Consider the following 27,885-nt stretch of genomic DNA (forward strand, 5'->3'; position numbering starts at 1 on the left):
CCAAACCCCTAAGAGAAAAACTACACTGGCTCCCTCTAAAAGAACGAATTGCGTTCAAAGTATGTACCATGGTCCACAAAATTATACATGGGGATGCTCCGGCCTATATGACAGACCTTATAACCTGCCTGCTAGGAACGCAAAAAGATCAGCACGTACGTTCCTCAACCTCCAATACCCCAAATGCAAAGGATTAAAATACAAGTTCACCTACGCAATGAGCTTCTCCTACATTTGTACGCAGCTATGGAACGCGCTTCCGAAGACCATAAAGATAACGCAAGAGGTAACCATCTTTCGAAAACTACTGAAAACTGACTTATTCAAGAAGGCATACAACAAACAACCGTCCTAATTACCAAACAATAAGAATGAAGATTAAGATTGGTCCGACCCTAATCAAGCGACCGAGCAAACTCAATGACCTCAATTAACAAATAATACCACTTCTAATCTAATATCGACTACTAAGCAACCACAAAATGCCGACTAACCTCACCGCCATACACTAATACTCTCACCCTAATGTCCTCACCTGAGCAACTATATAATGCTGACACCTACACAAGATCACAATGTATTCTCCTACCATGTATGTACGCACTTGATTGTAAAACCATGTACTAATATGTACGCAAGATCACAATGCATTCTTTCACCATGTTTGTACGCACTTGATTGCAAAACCATGTGCATATTTGTAGTCCGGAATGGCAATCGCCATTACGGCAAATGTAAGCCACATTGAGCCTGCAAATAGGTGGGAAAATGTGGGATACAAATGCTACAAATAAATAAATAAAATAAGTGCCACTCCCTACATACAAAGTATAAAAGTAGGATTGTAGGGAAGGTAGTGGTAAAAAAGAGGATTAAAGACTCATGAGGATGCCTGCGGGTAACCGCATTGGTAACGTTGAGACCCAGTGGTAAAGCGGAGTGGTGCCGTTCAATATAGAGTGAATGTGCACCGGGTATCTGAAGTCATTTACCTCTTTACAGAAACCTGTGTGACATTTAACGGTGTGCATTGGGAATAATAGAACTATTCCATGAAGGCAAGTACACATTTAATTGCTGTTCTATGAGTTGCGCTTAGTGTATGAAATTTTGCTGCCTAAATTTAGATGGCCTTTCCTGAATTGACTCAGGTACCCTAAAAAAAAAAAATTGCTGCTGAAAAACCCCATACTTAATGCTATTCTATAAACCTCGCCTAAAGTTAGGCGCAGTTTATAGAATATGCATAGTGTCTGTCCCCGCAACTAAAATTTAGGCGTGACCATATTTACATCAACTAAAACCTAGTGTAAATCCCCACGACTAATTTACGTGCAGATTGGGTGTATTCCATAACAGTGCGTTTAATTTTTAGAAATCCCTCCCATGGCCACACCCCCTTTCGTGAGCCACACACTAGAATTTACACACCACTTTACAGAATACGTTCAGAAAGTTGTGCGTGTAAATTCTAATTGGTGCCAATTACTGCCGATAATTACTTGTTAGTGGCCAATTATCGGCGCCAATTGGCTTGTTAAAAAATTAAGTTGCACGTGCAACTTTAGTCGCCATATATAGAATCTGGGTGTTACGGTGTAAGCTCTTTGGGATAGGAAACATTTTGCACCTGGAGTAGTGGCCTAGTGGTTAGGGTGGTGGACTTTGGTCCTGGGGAACTGAGGAACTGAGTTCGATTCCCGGCACAGGCAGCTCCTTGTGACTCTGGGCAAGTCACTTAACCCTCCATTGCCTACCGCATTGAGCCTGCCATGAGTGGGAAAGCGCGGGGTACAAATGTCAACTAAAAAAAATAAATCACCACTGTACAACACTGCATTCATCCAGTAATAATTAAAAAAAAAAAAAGAGTTATTAAATACATTTGTGACTAGTTTTTCAGAGCTAAATTCCTTCTCAGGTCAGTGCAAAACCTAATAAGCTGGGTAGACATCTTGAGTCTGAATAGGGATGTCACTCTGTAATAGCTTATTATAAAACTGTTTTCCTTCCAAGGAACTTGTTTTATCCTCAGGCCATCAAACCTGAAATATCTTTATTTGCTAAATAATTTAATGAAGACACTGAATCATTATAGGTTCAGATTACTTCTGACAATGTTTTTCTTTTTGCATAGCAGGAAAATGATCAGTCTTAAACAAAATAAATAACTAGACATATTTTGAAATTAATGTACTCTGCCTAGCGGTACAAGTGCATTATTATTAGTAATAAACTAATTTCCCTTGAGTTCCCACTGACTCATTCAAGAACCAAATTCTTTTTTTAAACAAAAAAGCTCAGTCTAGTACGTTCAATTAGTTTGAAGTATCTTTTCTTAAGTCACACAACTTTGTAAGAATACAGAAATACCAATCTTTAAACAACAGAAAAGAGCAGGCCAACAATTTTTCCCATTAAATTCCCCCCATCCTCTCCGACCACCCGAACTCTCCCCTCCTCCCTTTCCCCCACAAGGAAGAAACAGGGCCCTGAACCTTTAAGGGCTCCTTTTACTATACAGGAAGTACCGCCAAGCTACTGCAGCAGCCCAGCGGTACTTCCCACCTCTAGCGTGCCATTATTTCTGGTCCTACAAAAATGTATTTATTTTTGTAGCGCTGGAGTGTACTCAGCGGTAAACAAACTGCCCTGTTACCACCGGGTTAACATGGGAGCCCTTACCGCCATCTCAATGGGTGGCGGTAAGGGCTCCCCCCCCCCTCCGAAATTGCTACGCGGCAAGTGCATAACTTGCTGCATGGTTATTTCTTGCAGGAAGGCGAGACTTCGACGCCAGCGCCAGCCCCTTTTTGCCGCAGCTTTGTAAAAAGGAACCTAATTGTTTAACAAAGCAATCAAACTTGCATAGTTAAAGTTTACAAATAAGGATCCCAGGTATTAACAAACTTTTCTTAGACAATATTCCTGCAGTTTCCAGAACATTCTTGCCAAGTGTAATAGCTAATGGAAAGCGTATTTTCAATTAATCCTAATATTTTCCCAAAACTATGCCTTCCAATCAACCACCAGCTCCTCACAGCATAAGCCATTTCCATACATAAAACAGTGGTTTTATGTATGGAAATAACTGTTTATAAAGGGGATAGTATTACCGTCCACCTGACCTGGATGAAGAGACAGATGTAGAAATGTTATCAGAAATTAGGGAGGCTAACAAACTGGGGAACATGATAATAATGTGTGATTTTAATTACACATGCACAGACTCCCATGCAAGGAATAGCACGCATGCAATGCTATTTTGAATACAGTACATGTGCTGATCGGAGTGGTGAAGTTAGGCAGGAAGTTTGGACTTCCCATGCACGCTCTCGGATGCTACATTGCTTCTAAGACTCTCTTGGCCAATGAACTGCAGCACACTGGTTGTTGAGAACTGTCTGTAACCAAACAGGCAAGAACTTCTTTTTCATCGCAACAGGGGGTAAATTATAGCAAAACATTTCCATAGAATTCTTACACTTTTACACAGCCCAAGTGGAGGCACGTTCAGTTGTAGGCTTTGGATGGAGCATGGGTAGAGTTCTGTGTACCACCTGTGGCTTAATTTTAGGTATGGCTTCTACAGGATTTCTTCTGGTATTTTATGGCAGATGACGTTTAATGTGAGCAAGTGCAAAGTGATGCATGTGGGAAAGAGGAACCCAAATTATAGCTACGTCACGTAAGGTTCCACATTAGGAGTCGCAGACCAAGGAAGGGATCTAGGTGTCGTCGTTGATGATACGTTGAAACCTTCTGCTCAGTGTGCTGCTGCGGCTAAGAAAGCAAATAGAATGTTAGGTATTATTAGGAAAGGAATGGAAAACAAAAATGAGGATGTTATAATGCCTTTGTATCGCTCCATGGTTCGACCGCACCTCGAATATTGTGTTCAATTCTGCTCGCCGCATTTCAAAAAAAGATATAGTGGAATTAGAAAAGGTACAGAGAAGGGCGACAAAAATGATAAAGGGGATGGGACGACTTCCCTATGAGGAAAGGCTAAAGCGGCTAGGGTTCTTCAGCTTGGAGAGAAGGCGGCTGAGGAGAGATATGATAGAGGTCTATAAAATAATGAGTGGAGTTGAACGGGTAGATGTGAAGCATCTATTTACGCTTTCCAAAAATACTAGGACTAGGGGGCATGCAATGAAACTACAATGTAGTAAATTTAAAACGAATCAGAAAAAATGTTTCTTCACTCAACGTGTAATTAAACTTTGGAATTCGTTGCCAGAGAATGTGGTAAAGGCGGTTAGCTTAGCGGAGTTCAAAAAAAAGGTTTGGATGGCTTCCTAAAGGAAAAGTCTATAGACCGTTATTGAATGGACTAGGGGAAAATACACTATTTCTGGGATAAGCAGCATAAAATGTTTTGTACTTTTTGGGGATCTTGCCAGGTATTTGTGACCTGGATTGGCCACTGTTGGAAACAGGATGCTGGGCTTGATGGACCTTTGGTCTTTCCCAGTATGGCAATACTTATGTACTTATGTATTAAGACACATAAGGGTATACGTCTTTCTAAAATAGCTACAAACAGGCATCTTCTTGCCTCTCAGTGTAAGGGGCCCTTTTGCAAAGTGGCGGTAAGCCCAATGTGGGCTTAAAACTTGCTAAAAAGGAAGTATCATCGGGCTACCGCAGAAGCCCGGAAGTAGTTCACACCCCTAGCGCGTGCGCCATTTCCGGTGCTGCAAAAATATTTCAATTTTTGTAGCACTGGTGTGTATCTGGCGGTAATCAGGCAGTGCTGCACACTGCCCGGTTACCACCGAATAAGTGCGGGAGCCCTTACCGCCACCTCAATAGGTGGCGGTAAGTGCCTCCCCCCCCCCCGAAGCGGCCGCACAGCAAGTGCTTCACTTCCCACATGGCCACTTCTTGAACCCCCCCCCCCCCCACACTAATTTAAAAGGGGGCCTCAGTGCACATCAAAAACACATGCCGATGGCTGCGTAGGCCCCTTTCTGCCGCAGCTTTGTAAAAGGAGCCCTAAGTGACATAAAATTTAGAGGTTAGCAACAATTAAAACTTTAAATCAAAATTAATCATGGGATTAAAAGAGGGAAAAAGGGGTGGGATTTGATATACTGCCTTTCTGTAGTTACAATCATAAGACCGCAATACTGGGAAAAGACCAAGGGTCCATCAAGCCCAGCATCCTGTCTCCGACAGTGGCCAATCCAGGCCTCAAGAACCCAGCAAAAACCCAAAAACAACAAAAATTTGAATTAATAATGTTCAATGGACTTTTCCTTCAGGAATCTGTCCAAACCCCCTTTAAACTCAGCAAGGCCAACTGCTGTCACTACATTCTCCGGCAACGAGTTCCAGAGTCTAACTAAGCGCTGAGTAAAGAAAAACTTTCCTCCTATTTGTTTTAAATCTACCACATTCTAGCTTCATCTTATGTCCCCTGGCTCTCTTATTTACATACTAGTAACGAAGGCCCGTTTCAAATCGCAATGAAACGGGCGCTAGCAAGGCTCCCCTCCGTCCCTTTGTGTCTCCATGTGTCGGCGGCCCCCCTGCAGCCTCCGCCGAAGGCCACCCCACCCCACTGACCTGCCGAAGTAACGTGTGCTCCACCCTCGACGTCATCGCGTTTTGACGCGAGGGCGGAGCAGAGCTACAGTGGAGTACAACGTTGGAGCTGAGAATGTGCTCCGCCCTCAATGTCATAACGTTTGAGGCGAGGGCGGGGCCCACAGACTGTGATTTTCGAGGCTTCAGAGCTTCGAACATACGAACCTTGGCTTCAGTGACGTCAGCAGCCAATAGAACGTTGAGGATGAGTTTTATATATATAGATGTATAGGTGCTTATTTTGTACCTGGGGCAATGAAGGGTTACGTGACTTGCCCAGAGTCATAAGGAGCTGCAGTGGGAATTGAACCCAGTTCCCCTGGTTCTTAGGCTGCTGCACTAACCACTAAGGGGGAGATTCTATACATGGCGCCCCCCCGAAAAAATCGGCACTAAAATCAGTGCCGACTAAGCGTATTGTACCGGTGCCTAGATATAGGTGCCGATTATAGAATATGTTTAGTTGACATTTCAGCGCGTAAATCTGCACGCACCCATTTACACCAATGAAAATGTGGTGTAAATCCCAGTGCATAGATTTAGGAACACTGGGCCATATTCCATAACTAGGCACATAAATTTCAGAATGTCCACTTCCCTGCCTATAACTATGCCCCTTTTTGCTTGTGTGCGTTTGAAGTTCGTCGAACATTGTTACAGAATACACTTAGCGACTTGTGTGCCTAAGTTCTAATCAGTGCCAATTAGTGCTCATTATTGCTTGTTAAGTGCTGTTATCAGCGCTCATTAAGCTTGTTGAGTTACGTGCTAGGCGCCCTATATAGAATCCAGGGGCAAATTAGTAAAAAAATTGAATTGCACAATTAATTGAGATTAATCATAGCATGCTCTCTTCCCAATGTCTAGCAACTATCACTCCCTCCCCTCCACTCCCCAGTTTCAAGATCTCTCTCTCTTTCCTTTCTGCCTCCTGGTTTCCAGCACCTTTCCTTTCCTCTCCTCCCAATTCAAACATCTCTCAATCTTTCCCTTCCTACCTTATGTTGTCTACTATCACTCCCTCTGTCCCTCTCCTCTGCCCTCAAGTCCCACATGTTTTCCTGATTCCAATTTCTCTCTTTCCATCCCCCCAAGCCTCCCACCATTTCCCCCCTCTCTCTATCTTGTTCTCAAATCCCTTCCCCCAGTCTACCTCAACTTGTCTGCTAGAGACTGCCAATCCTCTCTACTGCATCCAGCCTTGTCTGACATAACTTCCTGCTTCCTCAGCAGCAGGAGGTGGTAGAGAGAAAACTCCGGGGCCAGCGGCAGACGGTGAATGTGAATCATTGCAGCAGCTTGGCAATCTCTAGCAGGCAAGTTGAGGGATGCCGGGGAGTCTTTAAAAATTTCAAATCCATGAAAAATTTTTGTTTGTGTTAAAAATTTAGTACGTTAATCACATTAATGCATTTACATGGTATGTGATACCCTGAGTCACAGGGTGCCCTCACACTCCCGACACATACCTGAAGCCACCACCCTGGTGGTCTGGGGTAGGAAAGATCCCCAGCTTTTCCTGCTGTCGCTGACCGTATTGCTGCTGCATCTTTTTTTAAATGACTGCTGAGACTTACAACGGGGATCTTTCCTGCCCCGAAGAATATCCACTAGACCACCAGGGTGGCGGCTTCAGGTGCCGGGACCCTATGGCTTGAGGCAGCCGGGAGGAGAGGCAAACAGGGAGCGAGAGGAAGCCCTGCCCGATTTTAAGAACCAGCTCGCAAAATGTTTAAAAATTTAACAACCGGCTCTTGTGAGCTGGTGCGAGCTGGCTCCAGCACACCACAGTCCACAGCCCTGTCTGTAAGAATCCTGGCCCTTGACTGATCAACAAACGCTTACTGAAAGCAAATGGCAAACTTTATGTCCTGCTCTGCAAAACTGGAAATTGTTCCAATCTAAATTGGAGTTTTCTGTTTGCAAAAAAATACTTGTTATTCTACAATATGCAAATAAATAGCATTTTTATGACAACAAGAGGAACTATGCATTTTAAGTATTAGCATTACATTATTCAAAGTAGATGTCTGACCTCTTAGCACGGTATGAACAGAGTGTGCAGAAGACAGGAGAAAGCTAAACTTGACATTCTGTATTGTGATTTTGTTTCTTAAATGTGCAAATCACAAAGGAAGAAAGAACCACAGGGGAAACAATTATAATGGAAGCAAAAATCTTTCTGCTGCTTGAACAGCAGCAGACAGACCTATAATCAATCAATCAGATCTCTGGAGGCACCGGAATCTCTCTAGTAAGTGGCAACAGCCAACCATGGGTGGATTCTTGCTAGGAAAGAACATTTCAAACATGAACATGTCATAAACAGATCCTGCCAGTGCTCAGAAAGCCCGCATTCCTACATCCCACTCTTGTTTGTTGTATATGCTTTTGGCAGGTTGGACTGGTGCACATTTCTAGGTAATCTACTATAATAAAATGCAGCCTCAACATTCTGAGGACACTGACGTCACTGAAGTCACTCACACACCGGTTCGTGGTTTCATGGTGGTGAAGCCACCACAACATCCTCATGCCCCACCCTCGCGTCACACATGATGATGTCGAGGGCGGAACACGAAAACAAATTAACGCACGGGGAGCAGTAGGGAAACACACGGAGCGTGTTTCCCTACTCCTCCACTTCCAACAAATCCCAGCCGCCGCTGACGTGCACATGAACCCCGCCCCTTTCGCCACATAGCCCCGCCCACGGTAGCACACGCTTTAGCACACCAACCTCCCTCCCTCCCTGTCACCTCCCCTCCCCTTACGCGTGTGTCCCTGGTGGTCTAGAGGTACCTGTTCCGTCGGCCCAGGAAAGAAAGAGCCCCCTCTTTCCTCCCGTAGCGGTGGCTTCCTTGCTGCATCGTGTGGGAGTCCGGCTCTCGGCGTTTCAAAATGGCCGCCGACAGTTCAAGCTGCCTCGCGAGACTTCAACTCTTGGTGGCCATTTTGAAACGCCGAGAGCCGGACTCCCACACCATGCAGCAAGGAAGCCACCGCTACGGGAGGAAAGAGGGGGCTCTTTCTTTCCTGGGCCGACGGAACAGGTACCGTAAGGGGAGGGGAAGGGAGTCCCGTGCCCGCTAGCGCCCATTTCATCGGCGCCAGAAACGGGCCATTTTTACTAGTTTATTAATGATCCTACTTGGAGTTTCTTATAATTAGCTTCACACATATGGTGGTGCCTCCAGCTCAGAGCACTGAATTCTTCTTGGAATAACTGACTGGGATCCCTATTACAGATTAAGGGGATTCATTGTAATTCATTTATCTAGTCCTTACGTGCACATGGTTTTGCTTTTCAAACACAAAGGTTTCCTAGTATAGCATTTTTCATGTTTGAATTAGTTTTTGTATACAAGTTTTGCTTGATTTGTTTTTATTTGAAATAAAAGAAAATGTTCAAAACATATTTATTTATTTATATTTATTAAATTTGTACCCCCTCGCTTTCCCACACATGGCAGGCTCAATGCGGCTTACATAGTAACAATATAAAGAATTACAAAGTCGTAAAAAGAATATACAATTTGTGGTAAACGCAATATTAATGGAGTTAACGGATAAGTAAATTAAACATGGGAGGAATTGGGTGCAGAAGGAAATGAGCATTGGGAGGTAGGCTTAGGAAGATGGAGAGGAATGGGTATGGGGTAGCAATAAGGATAATGAGAAACATGGTCAATGTATAACAATCGTCAATAAGAATCATGTGGGCAGGCTTTGGTTAGGTTGAATTGTTAGGGTAGGCTATCTTGAAGAGATGAGTCTTCAGTGCTTTTCTGAAGGGCAAAAGGCAGTTAATGGTACGGATGGGTCTTGGTAGAGCATTCTAAAGCTGGCTACCTGAAAAGGAAAAATTGGATGTGTAGAAGGATTTGTACTTGTCAACAAGGGACTGGGGGGGGGGGGGGGGGGGGCAGCAAACTGGTCTGCACAGGGCCCCGCAATTCCTAAGACCGGCTCTGACTGGTGTTTTAGAGATCATTGTAATTGCAATGCTGCCTTTCCACCATAAGGTTGTAGCTCGTCCTGTCCTTGGAATTAGTGCTCTTATGGTTTGGTAAGGTTATGAGTGAGTTTTTGCACAAGTTTGTGTATAGTGTTTTACAGTGGAGAGATTGTGTGTTGGCCTTACTGAGGTGGAACCAAAACATCAGAAAGGGTTTTAGAGCCTAAATCAAGACACACTACCTTTTGAAGGATCTACATACATAGCCTATGCATTTCTAAGGTCAACACTGGCATGGTATGGGAAAGGGGGTGGGGAAATACTACTGGAGAGGAAGAGGGAGTGCTGGGTAAGGAGGAAAGAAGGGAGAAAGAGCTGGCTTTTTTGGGAATAACCATAATGTATATGCTTGTGACTCCGCTTACTGGCTTCAACCCATATAATGGGCTAGATAGCCTCTTACCATCTCCTGTTCTCAATCTAACCTCCTTGGTCAATACCATTCATGAAATATCCACATTACATTTAGCTATCCAGTTTTCCATCCAGACCAAGAAAGAGCTTAACTTTTTAGGATATCCTTGATAAATATTCATAAACTATGCTTGCGGTTGCAGGGAGGTCGACTTAGGAGTAATGTCAGGAAGTACTTTTTCATGGAGAGGGTGGTAAATACCTAGAATGCCCTCCTGCAGGAGATGATGGAGATGAAAATGGTAATGGATTCAAAAATGTGTGAGATAAATGAAATGCATAAATGAAGTGGTGCTTAGATGGCAACTCTAGTCATTGGGAAATAAGGCCAGAGTCAGGCAGACTTCAACCATCTGTGCCCCGATTTAAGGATAGACAGATCTGGATGGGTTGGTGTGTGGCTTTGATGGCAACTCTAGAAGTTGGGGAATAAGGCCTCTGCTGGGCAGATTTCTATGGTCTGTGCCCAAATTGTGGCTCAAAAGATCTTGATAGGCTGGAGTGGGCTTCAATGGCAACTTCGGTAGTTGAGAAATAAGATCTATAGTATGTGCCCTGACAATGGCAAGGACAGATCAAGATCAGGTATACATATGTTACTCAAGCATGTCAAATGATGCTTTCTTGTTGGGCAGATTGGATGGACCATGCGGGTCTTTATCTACTGTCATCTACTGTGTTACTTTAATATTCAGCAGGATGGCTGGTGCATGATGCTATCTGTAAGTTATACAAATAGCTTTCCAGCTGATATTCATTTAGCAATGATCAGCATTTTTTAAAACACTAAGAGGCCCTTTTCCTAAGCCTCGTAGGCGCCTACGCACACCCAACGTGTGCCAATTTGGAGTTACCGCCCAGCTACCACGTGGCCCTTGGTGATAATTTAATTTTTGATGCGCGTCTGAAACATAATTTTTAGTTTCTGATGCACGTCAGCTAAGCGCTTAGGCCATTACTACCCAAGACTTTGTGGCAGTATGGCATCTTTTCGCAAACTATCGAAGACGCATATATTTGTTCAAGACTAGGGTTGATAATATGTTAGTTCTGTTTTGCTGTTAATGGTGTTTTATCTGTGTTTTATTGTGTATGATTTAATGTAACTCACATAGCTCTAAGCAGAATAGAAATAGCTAAATAAATAAATCACTTTGAATGTAGGCCAGCTTACTTTTTATTTATTTGGTTTTAGCTCGCACCTTTGTCAATAGTAGCTCAAGGCAAGTTAACATTGAGGTACTCTAAGTATCTGCCTGTACCTGGAGGGCTTACAATTTAAGGAGCACATAAACAGGCTACAGCAGAAAAATGTTAAATTATTTTGTGGTATATTGCCTGTTTGTCCACGTTACTGAGGTTCTTTTTATTAGCATTTTTGAAATATTTCCCACAGCTAGAAATGAAAAAGAAGAAAACAAATAATCTACATCTCCAAAGAAAAATATTTTTGGGAGGGGTTTCATCATGGGTAGAAACAGAGTGTGGAAGAATTAACCAGCTAGTGTATTATCTCCCTCTGTTCTATAAAAGTTGTCAAAATAAGAAATATTTTGACAGAAGTGGAGTGCAGTTGGTGGTCACGTCAGCACCCTGAAGTAGCTGGGGCTTACTGTCTAACAAAACATGGTCCATGTAGGCAGCGGATCTGAATATTGGACGCTTATAAAACATGCTAAGTTGAAGTCATTTTTATATTAGCATTTAAGAACTTGCAGAGTTGTGCATTTAAGTAAGTAAATATCATGAGCATCACATCAGAATAAATGGTAAAATTTGTTTTTGTGACCGATGAGTAAGGCGAGTCATGGGCTGAATGCTCATATGAAACGAATCGTCGCTGAGGTCAGTAGTAATGAGTGTTGCGCGTTTAAGTGTATTTGTGATTGTAGCTCCCACTCATGAAATATTTGGAGTCTGACCATTTAAAGGGATCTAACCAGAGAGGTTAGGGGCAGGCTGGGGGCGGAGTGTCAACTTAGCCGGTTAGGTGATTTTTTGTTCGCTAATCAGCTAAGTCACTGAATAAAGTTAAGACAGCAACACGGCTGTCCAAATTTATGCACTGAGGGGATCTTTTACTAAGCCACGGTGGCGTTTTTAGCTCGTAGTATAAATCAGCTGGCAGTAAACGCTGAGACGACCATAGGAATATAATGTGCGTCTCGGCATTTACTGCTAGCTGATTTCTACCGAAAGCTAAAAATGTACCGCGGCTTAGTAAAAGATCCCCTGAGTTAACTGGACACTGGTCTGAATATTGACCGGCACCCAGCTACTTCTGGGTCAGTGGACAAAGCCAGATACTGAATGCTGGCAGTTGCGCATGCTTCGGCATTGAATATCTCGGGTTAGTTCAGCCCGTGGTTTACAAGCCACTTACTGCCACGGGTTGAATACCAGGCCCAGTGTGTATAAATAAAAGGAAAGAGAGATTATAATTTACTAGATAATAGAGGAAGATGAAAGTTACAATAAATATAGGGAAACAATTGAGAAAAGAAAAAAAAAAGAAAGCTAGTTTCTATTTCATGTTCTAGACACGTGTCATATGGAGGGGCATAATCAAACGGCGCCGGCGAAATCGATCGCCGGCGATCTATTTTGGCGGCGCCACAACAGCTGGCCGGAACCGTATTATCAAAAAAGATGGCCGGCCAACATTTGTTTCGATAATACGATTGGGGCCGGCCAAACGCCACAGATCGCCGGGTTTGAGATGGCCGACTTTGTTTTTCAGCGATAATGGAAACTGGAACCGGCCATCTCAAACCCGGCCAAATCCAAGGCATTTGGCCGTGGGAGGGGCCAGCATTCGTAGTGCACTGGTACTTCTGGATGTTTAGATCTTGCTGATCAGTTATGTTATGACTTACTTGTTCAGGAGTGCTTTATTTTGTGATACTGTTTTGAGAAATGTTCAAGAAAGACTTCATACAAATGAAAAAAGTCCTTGCCGTGCATTTTCCCTTGATGGCTGTCCCTGACGTGCACTTCCCTTAATAGCCGTCTTTCTCTCCGAAAGTGCACTTCTCTTAATGGGCCGTCTTTCTCTTGATGGCCGTCTTTCTCTCCGAAAGTGCACTTCTCTTAATGGCCGTCTTTCTCCCTGAACAGGGAAATCAAAAGTTTTTGCACACTGCTTTTTTTGTAGTAACAGTGGGATTTGAACCAACCACCTCTGCATTACAAGACAAGTGATGTAACCACTTGGCCACAGCTCCACTTACTTGGGTGTCCCTCCCTTATTATACCCCTCCAGGTCTCTCTCAGCCACTCACAGACAGCTTAACGCACTGTGATTGGCTGAGAGAGACCTGAAGGGGTATAATCAAAAGGGAGGGACAGCCAAGTAAGTGGAGCTGTAGCCAAGTGGATACATCATGGCTGTTGTAATACAGAGGTGGCTGGTTCAAATCCCACTGTTACTACTAAAAAAGCAGTGTGCAAAAACTTTAGATTTCCCTGTTCAGGGAGAAAGACGGCCATTAAGAGAAGTGCACTTTCGGAGAGAAAGACGGCCATCAAGAGAAAGATGGCTATTAAGGGAAGTGCACATCAGGGACGGCCATCAAAGGAAAATGAACGGTAGGGACTTTTTAAAATTTGTATGAAGTCTTTCTTGAACATTTCTCAAAACAGTATCACAAAATACAGCACTCCAGAACAAGTAAGTCATAACATAACTGATCAGCAAGATCCTTTTTTTTTTTTACGAGCTGGCCGACTGGCTTCCCCTCCTAGGAAGGAAATGTTTTAAAGTTTTTTTGGGGGTGGAAGGGGGTTGGTGACCACTGGAGGAGTATGGGGAGGTCATCCCCGATTCCTTCTGGTGGTCATCTGGTCAGTTTGGGCATCTTTTTGAGACCTGGTCGTGAAAATAAATAGACCAAGTAAAACCGGCCAAATGCTCATCATCGCCGGTTTTCTTTTTTCCATTATCAGCTGAAGCCAGCCATCTCGTAAGCACGCCCACATCCCGCCTTCACTACCCTGCCGACACACCCCCTTGAAGTTTAGCCGCCTCCGCGATGGAATGCCGGCGAGTGTGTCCAAAAATCGGCTTTTGATTATACCGATTTGGCCGGTTTTAGGAGATGGCCGGCCATCTCCCGATTTGTGTCGGAAGATGGCCAGCTATCACTTTCAAAAATAAGCTGGATGATCTCTGTCTCTCCAACCTGCCACATGTAGCTGGACATGGTTAAAGATTCTATTAAAGAAATAGTTCTTAAATGTTGCTTTAAATGTTTGGTATGATGGTTCTATACAAAGATATAAAGGTAGATTATTCCAAAGTGCAGAGGCAACTACAGAAAAGATTGTGCTATGGGTCGTATCTCTCTATATAAAAAGCAACACCAACGTTCTATGAAGCCTCCAGCCGGAAGTATGAAGGGGGCGAGATATCCAGTTTCCCTATGAGTGTCTGCCCCGCCCTCTCTGTAACACAGTCAGTGAAGGAAAACAGCAGAGCACGAAATCAAATCGCTGGCTCTGTAACAGTGAAGGATTCAAAGGGGGGAGGGGAGAGAGGACAGAGGGCAGGGACACACACACTCCCACATGCACACAGAAGAAAACATTGCTAGCCCCCGTTTCATTTGCATCAGAAACGGGGCTTTTTTACTAGTCTTATCATATATCCCGAAAGAAGGGAATCTTTAGTAAATGTTGTTGTGCAGGTGTCAAAGTTCTGGCTGAGGAGTATGGAATCAGTAATCTGGAAAGGTAATTTGGAAAACCATTCTGGTTAATTTTATGTATTAGTGTTAGGATTTTAAAAGGTATCAGTGAAGAGATTGGTAACAATGCTCTTGTTTCAAAAACAGTGTATCGTGATCCCATTTTTTTCTTTCAAGTAATGAGCTTTACAGTATGTTCTGGATCACCTGTAATTGCATCAAATCTATGAGGCGAAAGCCAGAAAAAGAGAACTGCAGTCTAAATTGCTCAGGAATGCAGAAGAATTATGTAATGATTTCTGATTTTTTTTAAAAATGATGGATGGCTCTAATGTTTTTCATTTAAAAAAAAAGATTTCTGCACTATGCAAGAGATGTGGGACTGAAAATATACGTTATTAACCACAAAAACACCAAAGATTCATATGGAATCTAGTACTAGAATGTAAAAGTATTGTCTATGGTAATGAGGTGTTCTGTGTGTTAAAAAAATGATAATTCTAGACTTATCCGGATTTAGATTCATCCTATTAAAAGAGAAGCCATTTAGCTATCTTATCAAGATTGGCGTTGGTAGAGATAATAAATAGAAATAAATCAAAACCGAGAAAAGAAAATGATATCTTTTTTAATTGAACTTAATACATTTTTTTGATCAGCTTTCGAAGGTAACCCTTCTTCTTCAGATCGAAAATAAGCAAATGTTGACAAATATCAGAATATATAAGTGAAACACAAAAGCATTCCAATGACAGTGTAACAGGAAGAGGGTGGGGTGGGTTGGGTAAGAAACAGGGAGAGCTGGGTGGGTGAGAGACAGGGAGAGATGGATGGCTAATAAGAGAGTGACAAAGCAGTAGAATTTTATGGGTTATAGTGGGATACTACTACTACTACTACTACTATTTAGCATTTCTATAGCGCTGCAAGGCATACGCAGCGCTGCACAAACATAGAAGAAAGACAGTCCCTGCTCAAAGAGCTTACAATCTAATAGAAAGCAGGCGGTCTCTCACCTACCCAGGTTACTTTCGAAAGCTAATCAATAAATGTATTTAGTCCAATAAAAAAGGTATCCTCTTATTTTCTTTTCTCGGTTTTGATTTATTTCTATTTATTACCTTTAAAGGTGGACTAATGCGGCTACCACAGCACTTTATTCGAGTTGATAGAGAAAATGGCATCATTCGGCAGAGAATCATATGTAGTAAGGATCTGAATGTCGTCAGTGTAAATGTGTGATGTATGATCTCGTGATTGGATTAAGGTGGCAAGCAGAGCCATAAATAGTTTGGAAAGTATTGGGGCCTCAACTGAACCCTGAGGTACTCCAACAGGTGAGGGGATATGATGGTGAATGAGTTTTGCAAAGACATTTTTTTTTGAGTCCTATCAGTTAAGTACAACTTAAACGAATTACTGCTTAACAGCAATTCAAGAATGGCCTATAAACAACAAACTCTGCCAGAACCCAAGTAAAACTGAACTCCTCTGGGTCCAAATCTCTTTCCAGAGATATGAACTCCCCCTTAAATCACAAGTCGGGACACTTGGGGTACAGCTGGACTTGACACTTACACTGATCCAACAAATCTGAGCAACCTTCAAGAGCTGCATCTATCAGTGTGACAACTACTCTCCCTCTCTCCATAGATTGAGCAGGCAAGTCTTGTCACAGTGGTTCGTGCCTGATAACATCAAGATTAGATTACTGTAATGCACTCTATACTGGAGTGAATACAAAGGGTTTGCACCAGCTCCAATTGATTCAGGATGCTGCAGCATGACTGTTTATTGTAAAAGCTCTTATAGCCCATATATCTAAAAAAAAAAAATCCTATGTGGATAACAAAATTCACATACTTAATAAAATAGATGGTTGTAGGTGACATGACCGCATCATACCGTTTCTGCACAAACTTCACTGGCTACCGGTACAATACAGAGATAAGATTTAAAACTCCGTATCTGATCTTCAAGCCCCATAAAGGAAATGGGCCAGAGTGTTTGAAGAACAGGATCTCTCTCTACATGCCTCCAAGGTTGCCAAGATCCTCCAAAGGAATATCTCTAACCACACCCTCTCCAAAGGACATCACATGATATGACACTCGCCAGCAAGACTTCTCTGGAGTAGCCCCTACACTATGGAAGGCTTCACTTAACACAAGGCTATCTCTATTTCAGGAAGCAGGTGAAAGCTTGGCTGTTCTCCCAAGCCTTTAATGGAAGATGCATCAAACTTACTAGTCACATACACACAAAGACTAACACCGGTCTCCATATACTGTAGCAGGACTTTCTTATCCATTCCTACCCTAGCTAAGATTATATTTATACTAGTAAAAAAAAGCCCCGTTTCTGATGCAAATGAAACGGGGGCTAGCAAGGTTTTCTTCTGTGTGCTTGTGGGAGTGTGTGTGTCCCTGCCCTCTGCCCTCTGTCCCCTACCCCTGGGAGTCGAGTCCTTCAGTGTTAAGTTTCCTGCTCTGCTGTGTTTGTGTTACAGAGATAGTGAGGGCTTCTGCCCTCTCTTCCCTCCCCCCCTCTGAGTCCTTCACTGTTACAGAGAGAGCGATTTGATTTCGTGCTTTGCTGTGTTTTCCTTCACTGTTTGTGTTACAGAGAGGGCGATGGTGGGGCAGACACTCATGGGGAAACCGGATAGCTCTCCCCCTTCACACTTCCGGCTGAAGGCTTCATTTAGAACGTTGGTGGTGCCTTTTATATATAGAGATGTGCTTCTGACTTCACATGCAACTTTCTTGAAATTTGACCCCTCTATTTTCTAACTCCTGTTATTCTGTCTTATCTGTCTATACTTATTTAGATTTTGCTCACACCTTTTTCAGTAGTAGCTCAAGGTGAGTTACATTCAGGTACTCTGGATATTTCTCTGTCCCAGGAGGGCTCACAATCTAAGTTTGTACCTGAGGCAATGGAGGGTTAAGTGACTTGCCTAAGGAGCAGCAGTGGGATTTGAACCGGCCACCTCTGGATTGCAAGACCAGTGCTCTAACCACTAAGCCACTCCTCCACTATCTCTTCCTATACTCCATGCTGTCTATTAAGATGTTTTATTATATAATGTATTGACATTATAAGTAGTATACTATACCATACTATGTACTGTTATTTGAATATTTTTAATGCTATAATTGTCTATTGCCTATGAGTGACTTATTTTTGCTCTACACTGTCTCAGGTGAATTTCTTCAAAAAGGTGGTAAATAAATCCTAATAAATAAATAAACCACATATACCTGCAATCCCTATCTCCTGAAAATGTGGGACAAAACGCAAGTGATCTACCAAATCAAATGCAACTGATAAGTTAAAATATTACTGATGATCCATGACATATGTGATTATGCATATAGGTGGTAAAACCTAAGAGAGTAGTTTCAGTGCTCTGACTGGCACAAAAACCAGAATGGTATGGGTGCAATGAATTGATTTGTTCTGAAAAATTATTAATTGCTTCGTGACCAAATAAGACATAAGCATCGCCATGCTGGGACAGACCAAGGGTCCATCGAGCCCAGCATCCTGTCTCTGACAGCGGCCAAAAGAACAAGCATTTCGTCCCGCCAAACAAAAATAATGAAACCAAACATGCCAAGAAACAACGTGGGAAGTGACACAAAACAAAAAATTTCTGACTGCCCATTCTGGCTCACAAATAGGTATGAATGTTTACACCAGCTATAAGCACTGTTTCCCTCTAAGCTGAGCGAGAGACCTCCACCTGCAGTACTGCTAGTGGGTGGCACTGTTTCACTATCACATTTTCAACAGAGAGGGACAGGCAAGCTCTTCAGGACTCCAGGGAACCTGCCTGTCTTTAGCCACTGAAAACACAATATTGAAACACCGACCCCCACTGGTAGCAATGCATTTGGAGGACTCCCACTCAGGATAGAGGGACCAGTGGCTATAAGGCTGGTGTAATTGCTCATGCATTACATATCAGTGTGTTTTCGACTACTTATGTTAGTATTCTATAAAGAAAGTGGGCACCTACTTTTCTTTTGAATGGAGTAGCCTAGTGGTTAGTGCAGTGGACTTTGATCCTGGGGAACTGAGTTCGATTCCCACTGAGTTCGATTCCCGCTGCAGCTCCTTGTGACTCTGGGCAAGTCACTTAACCCTCCATTGCCCCTGGTACAAAATAAGTACCTGAATATATGCAAACCGCTTTGAATGTAGTTGCAAAAACCTCGGAAAGGCGGTATAAAGTCCCATTTCCCTTTCCCTATTGGAGATTCTACATGGAATGTTGCTACTATTGAGATTCTGTTGCTACTATTTGAGATTCTACATGGAATGTTGCTATTCCACTAGCAACATTCCATGTAGAAGGCTGCCCTTGCAGATCAGCAACGCGGCTGCACAGGCTTCTGTTTCTGTGAGTCTGACGTCCTGCACGTATGTGCAGGACGTCAGACTCACAGAAACAGAAGCCTGCGCAGCCACGTTGCTGATCTGCAAGGGCAGCCTTCTACATGGAATGCTGCTAGTGGAGGAGTAGCCTAGTGGTTAGTGCAGCGCACGCTGATTCTGGGGAACTGGGTTCAATTCCCACTGCAACTCCTTGTGACTTTGGGAAGTCACTTAACCCTCCATTGCCCCTGGTACAAAATAAGTACCTGAATATATGTAAACCGCTTTGAATGTAGTTGCAAAAACCTCAGAAAGGCGGTATATCAAGTCCCAATTCCCTTTCCCCTTTATAGGCTTCAAATACGCACCAAAACCAGCGCCTTTAGTAGGTGCTGTGTTATAGAATTACCTTCTAAGGGGACAATTCTTTAAGGAGCAGCTTAAATTCAGGCAGCAAACACACATGTAAACGCCTGTATTCTAGTCATTTACATTTATTTTTTATTTATTTAAAAATCTTATCACCCAGTCAATCCACAGATGTTTATGTTTATTGGGAAATTTGATCAATCACCAACTCATGGACAAACTCAAATCTAAGCAAATTACAAAAAAAAAAAAAAATAGTAGAAAGACAAAAGAAAAGAAAGCCGAAATAATAGGACAGAACACAAGCATTCAAGAGCACATCATACCAAACCTAACCATTAATAAAAACAAGAGAACTATTAAAAACAAAAAAATATATACATACGCCTCTAGAAAATTGTAGCTAACTGCCGTTGCCATAGTGCTCGACAGTACTAGCCCATATTAAAAGCAAAAGTGAACATTCATAAAATCACAAACATACAACAAGACGATGAAAAACGCATCCACATCAACAAAACAGATGCATAATATCTTAGCATTCTTCCAGTTATGAGCTAAATGTAGTACCAGCATCAGACCAAAAATAGCACTTGGCCTCAAGGTGCCACAAAAGTGTTAAACGTGTCCACATACACGCATAAATAGCAATATTCCAACTGTGCACCATTGTGTAAAATATGCGCAACTTTCAATGGCATGTACTTTGCAAGTGGACACTCACACAGGCAGAGTACAGGTGGGGAGCACAGTTACACATGTAAATGATAGTAACTTATGCAATGCTTAAGGCTATCTAGGTCATGATTTTTAGCAATTTACATCATCTCTATGGCTGTTATAAATGGGCACGTCTAAAATACAGGCATGTATTTAACCTGTTATGCTAGTATTCTACTAAGAAAAGTAGGGGCCTACTTTCCTTCACAGAACTAGCTCTAAACACCTCTTCCCTGGGCTCCCTCATCTCATCTCATGGCTTCCAGTATCATCTCTATGCGGACGACACCCAGCTGTATCTCTCCACACCAGACATCACCGCGGAGACCCAGGCAAAGGTATCGGCCTGCTTAACCGACATTGCTACATGGATGTCCAACCGCCACCTGAAACTGAACATGTCCAAGACTGAGCTCATCGTCTTTCCACCAAAACCCACTTCTCCTCTTCCTCCACTTTCTATCTCAGTTGATAACACCCTCATCCTCCCCGTCTCATCTGCCCGCAACCTCGGAGTCATCTTCGACTCCTCCCTCTCCTTCTCGGCACACATCCAGCAGATAGCCAAGACCTGTCGCTTCTTCCTCTTCAACATCAGCAAAATTCGCCCTTTCCTCTCTGAACACACCACCCGAACTCTCGTCCACGCTCTCATTACCTCTCGCCTTGACTACTGCAACTTACTCCTCACCGGACTCCCACTTAGCCATCTATCCCCCCTTCAATCTGTTCAGAACTCTGCTGCACGTCTTATATTCCGCCAGAATCAATATACTCATATCACCCCTCTTCTCAGGTCACTTCACTGGCTTCCAATCCGATACCGCATTCAGTTCAAGCTTCTCCTTCTTACCTACAAATGTACTCAATCTGCTGCCCCTCACTACCTCTCTACCCTCATCTCCCCTTATGTTCCCACCCGAAACCTCCGTTCACAGGACAAATCCCTCCTCTCAGTACCCTTCTCCACCACTGCCAACTCCAGGCTCCGCCCATTCTGCCTCGCCTCACCCTATGCCTGGAACAACCTTCCTGAGCCCTTACGTCAAGCCCCTTCCCTGCCCATCTTCAAGTCTCTGCTTAAAGCCCACCTCTTCAATGCTGCCTTCGGCACCTAACTCTTACCTTCAGGATATCCAGACTGCCCCTATCGAATTGACTACTCACTTGTCCTTTAGATTGTAAGCTCTTTGAGCAGGGCCTGTCCTTTTATGTTAAATTGTACAGCGCTGCGTAACCCTAGTAGCGCTTTAGAAATGTTAAGTAGTAGTAGTAGTAAACAGTTGCTTTCTCAGGAGACCTTTTACAAAGCTGCGGTAGAAAGCAGCCTTAGTGCACCCTTACAGGGGTCCTTCCTGCGTGCTAAGGCCATTTCTACCGCAGCCGGAAAATGGCCATGTGCTAGCTAATGTTGCCGACAGCACGTGGCCATTAGGGAAAGGGACCAGATATACCTGGTTTTTGAAACTACATTCAAAGCAGTTTACATATTATATACAGGTACTTATTTGTACCTGGGGCAATGGAGGGTTAAGTGACTTGCCCAGAGTCACAAGGAGCTGCAGTGGGAGTCGAACCCAGTTTTGCAGAATCAAAGTTCACTGCACTAACCCCTAGGCTACTCCTCCACTCCTTATTCTTTGGGATTCTGGAATCTTGCTATTCTTTAGGTTCTACATGGAATGTTGCTACTCTTTGAGATTGTACATGGAATCTTGTTAATGGGACTTGATATACTGCCTTTCTGTGGTTTTTGCAACTACATTCAAAGAAGTTTACAGAGTATATACAGGTATTTATTTGTACCTGGGGCAATGGAGGGTTAAGTGACTTGCCCAGAGTCACAAGGAGCTGTAGTGGGAATTGAACCCAGTTCCCCAGGATCAGCTGTAGTGGGAATTGAACCCAGTTCCCCAGGATCAAGGTCCGCTGCACTAATCACTAGGCTACTCCTCCACACAAAAATTAGTGCATGGGCCCTTACTGCCACCTATTTTGTAGGCGGTAAGGGCTCCTGCACTAATCCTGCACTAGTCAGTTAGTGTATAGCAATGCAGATGTGCTGGTTAGCATAGAAACGCCCGCACTCCGTCCCCCAAACATGCCCCTTCAGCCAAAGAATTAAACATTTTTTATCGTGTAGGCAGTGCCTGCACGTTTGCAACTTACCGTGGCACACCTCAGTATGCACTGCGGTAAAAGCTGCAGTAAGCATGCGCTAGTGCTTACTGCAGCTTAGTAAAAGGACCCCTAATGTCTAAAAACAGGCACCACTTTATAGAAGTTTCATTTAAAATTTGATGTATTGCCCATGGCAATAACCTTCTGAGCAGTTTACATTTCAAGTTATATTTCAACAGAAAAAGAACGCCAAAGCTAAAATAGGAAAGGACAAAAGAATCACCCTCCACATGTTTTTGTGCGTGCTATTTGGTTTTAACGTGCACTAGCATGAAACAGTACATGCTTCCCCCCCCCCTGCACATTAAAAATAGACAACCCATCCTAAACTTAACAAATGAGATACAAACAACCATCAAAATGAAAAATATTTCTGCCAGCACTCTCCACACTTCCTGCATATTCTTTGGCTTTTCTCTGTGGCTTTGATAATCTAATAAGAGCAAAGTGAAAAAAAGGCACTGAAAAGAGCCTGTAAAGCCATACCTTGTACTTGGGTTTGATAAACTATGAAGTACTCCGAGTTCCCACAGCTCTCAAAATCTTCACTACTGCACTTCTGAGCACAGAGCTGCTCATCCTCCCGTTCGTGAAGCGTGAAGTATGTCGTGGGGAAACCGCAGTGACAGAAAGTTCCTGCAAGGGCTGCCAAGGGATATTCCTGTGGGAAAGCAAGTTACAAAACTAGCTCAGTTTAGCCGGCTGCAGTATGAGAGGGCAGGTGACCACCTGGCATGGGTGATTTTACCAAGAGTAGCTACAAATTCTATTTATCGGGGTGGGGGAGGGGGAGGTTCCATCTGTATTCCTGGGCTTCTGTTCTCATCTGAAGCTTCTCTAAAATTTTGTTAGCAAAGTCCTCCAGCCCACTCATGAAATGCCACATTGGTCAAGGATTAGAGCTCTAGTGAGAGCAGTGGCGTAGCCAAGGGTGGGCTTGGGTAGGCCCAGGCCCACCCACTTTGGGTTCAGGCCCACCCAGTAGCAGCATACCTATGATGCCCCACCAGCCGAAAACTCCCAAGAAGTGTCCCTCCTGCATACCTTGTAAGTAGCAGATCTTCACCTGCAGTGAGTAGTGACATACATACTGCTCGCACCGGCCTCACAGCCTTCCCTCTGATGTATTTCTGCCTAGGTGGAAACAGGAGGTTGCATCAGAGGGAAGGGTGTGGGGCCAAAATGAGCAGTGTGTATTAGTTGCTGCTCGCTGCTGGTGAAAATATGCTATTTAAAAGGTATACAGGAAAGGGGGGATGTTTGAGAGACCATTTGGCATGCAGGCGAGAGACCAAATCACCTCTGGGATGGGGCGAGGTTCTTCTGCCCACCCATCTTGGGCCCAGGCCCACCCAAAATTGGGTGTCTGGCTACGCCCCTGAGTGAGAGAGTCTATTACTGTCATTCACACATGGCAAATTATGTGCAAAATCCAAAGCAACTGAAGAGCACTGTGTGCAAGGTGAAATTGTTTACAATAACTCTTTCTTCTATGCTGCTCATGCAATAGTTCTGGTTTTATAACTACCTCAGAGACTTGCATGATGATCAATAGTTAATAGATACTTCCAGTGGATACATGCCGCCTTATTTGTTTTTAACCAATAGAAAGCTAACTATAGAAATCAAGATAAATCAGTGCTTTGCCCACAAAAATAAGCTTTTAGCAACCGCTTGTCTACTATACAGGTAAATGTATATGTATCGCTTGTAACTTTATCTGCAGGGCTGCTGAGATTGGGGAGGGGGGAGGAGATTCCTTGGGCCCAGTCTCCAAGGGGGGCTGGTGCCAGGGTCTGCCTCTCTCCTGCATCTGTATGTCAGAACCTGAGTGATTGGGTTAACACAATAACAGGGTCTGGCACACAGAAGCAGGAGAGTGACAGACCCAGGGAGGAGCAGACGCAGGAAGGTAAAGGGTGGGTGGAGGTGGCTGCCTGAGTGGGGTGGGGGGAAGGAGAATGGGGAGGGCAGTGGCGGCCCAGCTCTGTCTCTCGGTAGCCCCAGTGGCGTAGCAAGGAGGGCTGCCACCCGGGGTGGATCGTCGTTGCACCCCCCCCAGGTGCAGCACGATGACACCCCCCTCAGCGCATCAACACCCCCCTGACCCATTGCCTACCCTCCTCAGCTCCCTCCAACCAGCTGAGCACCCTACCTTTAAAGAAATTTCGTAAGCCGTGGAGAGGCGAGGCACAGCGCCTCGCGCCTGCAAGTAAAAGAAGCGAGGATCGTCATCGGGCCTTCCATCACGCTGTCTGTCACGCCCTTGCGGAAATAGGAAGTTGCGTCAGCGGAGGGCGGAACAGACAGCGTGAGGGAAGGCCCGATGACGATCCTCGCTTCTTTTACTTGCAGGCGCGAGGCGCTGCGCCTCGCCTCTCCACGGCATCTGAAATTTCTTTGAAGGTAGGGTGCTCAGCTAGTTGGAGGGAGCTGAGGAGGGTAGGCACTGGGTCTGGGGGGGGGGTGTCATCGTGCTGCACCGGGGGGGGGGGGAACTGGCAGGGAACACCCCCCCCCGAGCTGACACCCGGGACGGACCTCCCCTCCCGCCCCCCCCTTGCTACGCCATTGGGTAGCCCTGCTGAAGGCTGGTTGAGGAACGCTTTATAGAATAACTAGCCGTTGAGCCCGTAAAAACGGGCTAGTAAAGGAAGGGGGGGTTAAAAGGCCCCCCTCTGGATAGGTCGCCGCCGCCCCCCCCCCCCCCCCGGAGTCGCCGCCGCCGCCGCCCCCCCCCCCTCCACCCGGGCAGGGTACCTGGCTTCACTATTCAAACCGCCGGAACGCAGCACACAGCTCATCTGAGCTGCCGTTGGACTTCCTTCTTCTCTGCGTGTGTTCCACCTTCGTGTGACGTAACGTCGGCGAGGGCGGGACACAGGCAGGTAAGGAAGGCCAACGGCAGCTCAGATGAGCTGTGTGCTGCGATCCGGCGGTTTGAATAGTGAAGCCAGGTACCCAGGTTGGGTGGGTGGCGGCGGCGACTCCGGATGGGTGGGGGGAGCGGTAGCGGCAACCCTGGGGGGGGGGGGGAGCGGTGGCGACGGTAGTTCTCTCACTCACAGGTGCGCAGGTTCCCTCTCTGTCCCGCCCCCGTCATCACGTATTGACGCGGGGGCGGGACAGAGAAGGTCTCTACTGCGCATTTGCGAGTACGCCTCTTGCCATTTATATGTTTGATTGTGAAAACTGAAACGCGTGAATGCATTCCCACCTGGAACAGCTGTGCGCTCCAAAGAACTGGTGTAAATGTCAGCATGTAAATTTCCTCAGGTAATTTTCAAAATGGTAATATGTGCATACTTTCATTTTGAAAATCCAGCAATGCCTGCACAGAGAAATGTATGCATACACTTTTTACCAATGTGTGCAGTTATAAAATTATTTCTAACACGACAAATTGTGACTCTGTAAACCCCTGTAAAGAAAACAAGGCAGACGATCCGCAAAATCCAACGTGGAAGCAACAGAAGCGGGGCTACATACAGGACGTGCACGCAGGACGTCTGGAGTCAGGACTGCCAGAAACAGATCAGTGAAGGTGCCGGAGACCGGCGCTGAAGAAGACTTTGTCTGGCGGAGGTTGGGGACCCCCACCAGCAAAGGTACCTAGCGGCAGCGGAGGAAGGTCGTTGGCGGCGGGAGGACGGATCGAAAGTAGCAGGGGAGGGTCGAAAGTAGAGGGAGCCAGGGCTAAATCTGTGGGGGCCCATTTCCGATAAGTGTACTCTATAAGCGGTGCCTAGATTTAGAATACGCTTAGTTGATATCCCAGCGCCTAAAACTACGTGCATCCATTTACACCAACAAAAGCATGGCTTAAACCCCAGAGCGTAGATTTAGGCACAGTGAGCTATATTCTATAACTACGTGCATAAATTTCAGAATGCCCATGAAATGCCCATTTCCCCGCCCCCCCCCCAATCACGCCCCTTTTTGCCTGTGTGCATTAAACATTTAGGCGCTCTGCGATTTGTGGGTGTAAATTCTAATTATTGTCAGTTAGTGCTCATTATTGCTTGTTAAGTGATGTTAACAACGCTGATTGGCTTCTTAAGCCAATTAAGTTACACTCTGTTGTAGAATCCGCTTGGATTTCGGCATGGAACGCTTTAGGCCATGTTATATAGAATCCGGGGGTTAGTGCTGAACTCAAAACTGGCTATTTTGGGGGCGTTCCAGGGCAGAGTCAGCACTTGGCCTGTCAAGTGTTGATATTTGGCACTTAACTGGCCAAAATAATAAGTAGGACCACATAAAAGTCATTCCTATCTTTATGCAGTGCTGCACAGCTGATTAAGTCTTGAATATTACACTTAACTGGCTATGCTTTAGCCAGCTCCACAAATCCGTAAAGTCAATGCTGGTGCCCGGACATGGCCCGGCAGTGAATTTCCAGGCATTACATTACCGGTGGTCAGCAAAACACTGATCACTGTCGGCTCAGTGTCGACCCTGATAAGTATATATTTTTTTGAACTGTCACAAATGATTGCATTTCTCAGTCACAAGACTGCTTCTCCTGGTCTCTGAGGAGGTATAATCTGAATTTCCCCTATTTAGTAGACTTTTGAACCTGTGATATATATTATAGGCTGAACTTTAAGTTACCACGATTTCTGCTTATTTCCTCTTTCCTCTTGTTTTAGAGGTTTTTCTTTAATTTTCTCTCCATATAGAGTTTTCTCCCCCAATAGCAGATTTTGTAATTGTGGGTTATTATTAATATATTTCTTTGTATAATTTCCTTAAAGCAATTTGTCTGTTACATTTTTCATGCACTGATGTTTCCTTTTTCAAGTCATATGTTCGACTTTTTTAATTTTAAATTGCATAAAAATAAAAAAAGTTACCTACTTTTACAAGTGTATAATTCAGTCTTATTAGAATAACTTATCTCCATCCTAAGTTATATTTGGGATCCATCCTTTCTTCCGTCATCCACATTCAGGGTTATTGCATGCATTTCCTAACCACATTTCACGCTGTCTTTAAAGCTGTAGCCTGCAGTCTTTTCTCAGATTCTCTATGGAACTCCAACAAACCTTCACTTTTTCCTCTTCATCTTCCATCCTGCTTTGCCTTCTATCTTCCTTCCCCCCTCACCTGAAACTGTACCACCCTGCCTGTTAGGTTTAGACAGCCCTTTGAACAGAGCAGATTTACATTCTTCCTGGTGTGTGCAAACTTTAAGGGGTAGATGCACTAAACTTAAGGAGCCAACAACGTGGTTTTCAAACTGGTTCTAGCCAGTTCAACGAGCAAGTAGTAAACCGTGACATGCACAAAAGGGTTCTCTGAGCCATTTTCCTATCACGGTAGCAACTAACGAAAACGGAATGCAAATGAGCTAACTACTATAGTAATGTGGACACGTTGCGATGCACTACCGTTTCCGACGCATGCACAAAAGCAATCCGAACCCTTTACCGTGATATATTGAACGTGTGCTCAGAGTCCAGAGCTGTCATAAGCACGTCATAACACGTCCATGTAGTGCGTGCATAAGCCTCCGAC

General features: G+C 44.3%; 1 protein-coding gene across 1 annotated transcript in view; it reads right to left on the bottom strand.

Annotated features, from left to right (window-relative positions):
- The window catches only part of WSCD2 (WSC domain containing 2), a 363,115-nt gene that overhangs the window by 84,256 nt on the left and 250,974 nt on the right, over positions 1–27,885 (bottom strand). The window contains exon 6 of the mRNA XM_030219890.1: positions 22,852–23,026. Coding sequence (XP_030075750.1) covers positions 22,852–23,026 — 175 coding nt within the window. The remainder of the gene's footprint in view (positions 1–22,851; positions 23,027–27,885) is intronic.

This window comes from Microcaecilia unicolor, chromosome 11, assembly GCF_901765095.1.
Source record: "Microcaecilia unicolor chromosome 11, aMicUni1.1, whole genome shotgun sequence".
NCBI lineage: Eukaryota > Metazoa > Chordata > Amphibia > Gymnophiona > Siphonopidae > Microcaecilia > Microcaecilia unicolor.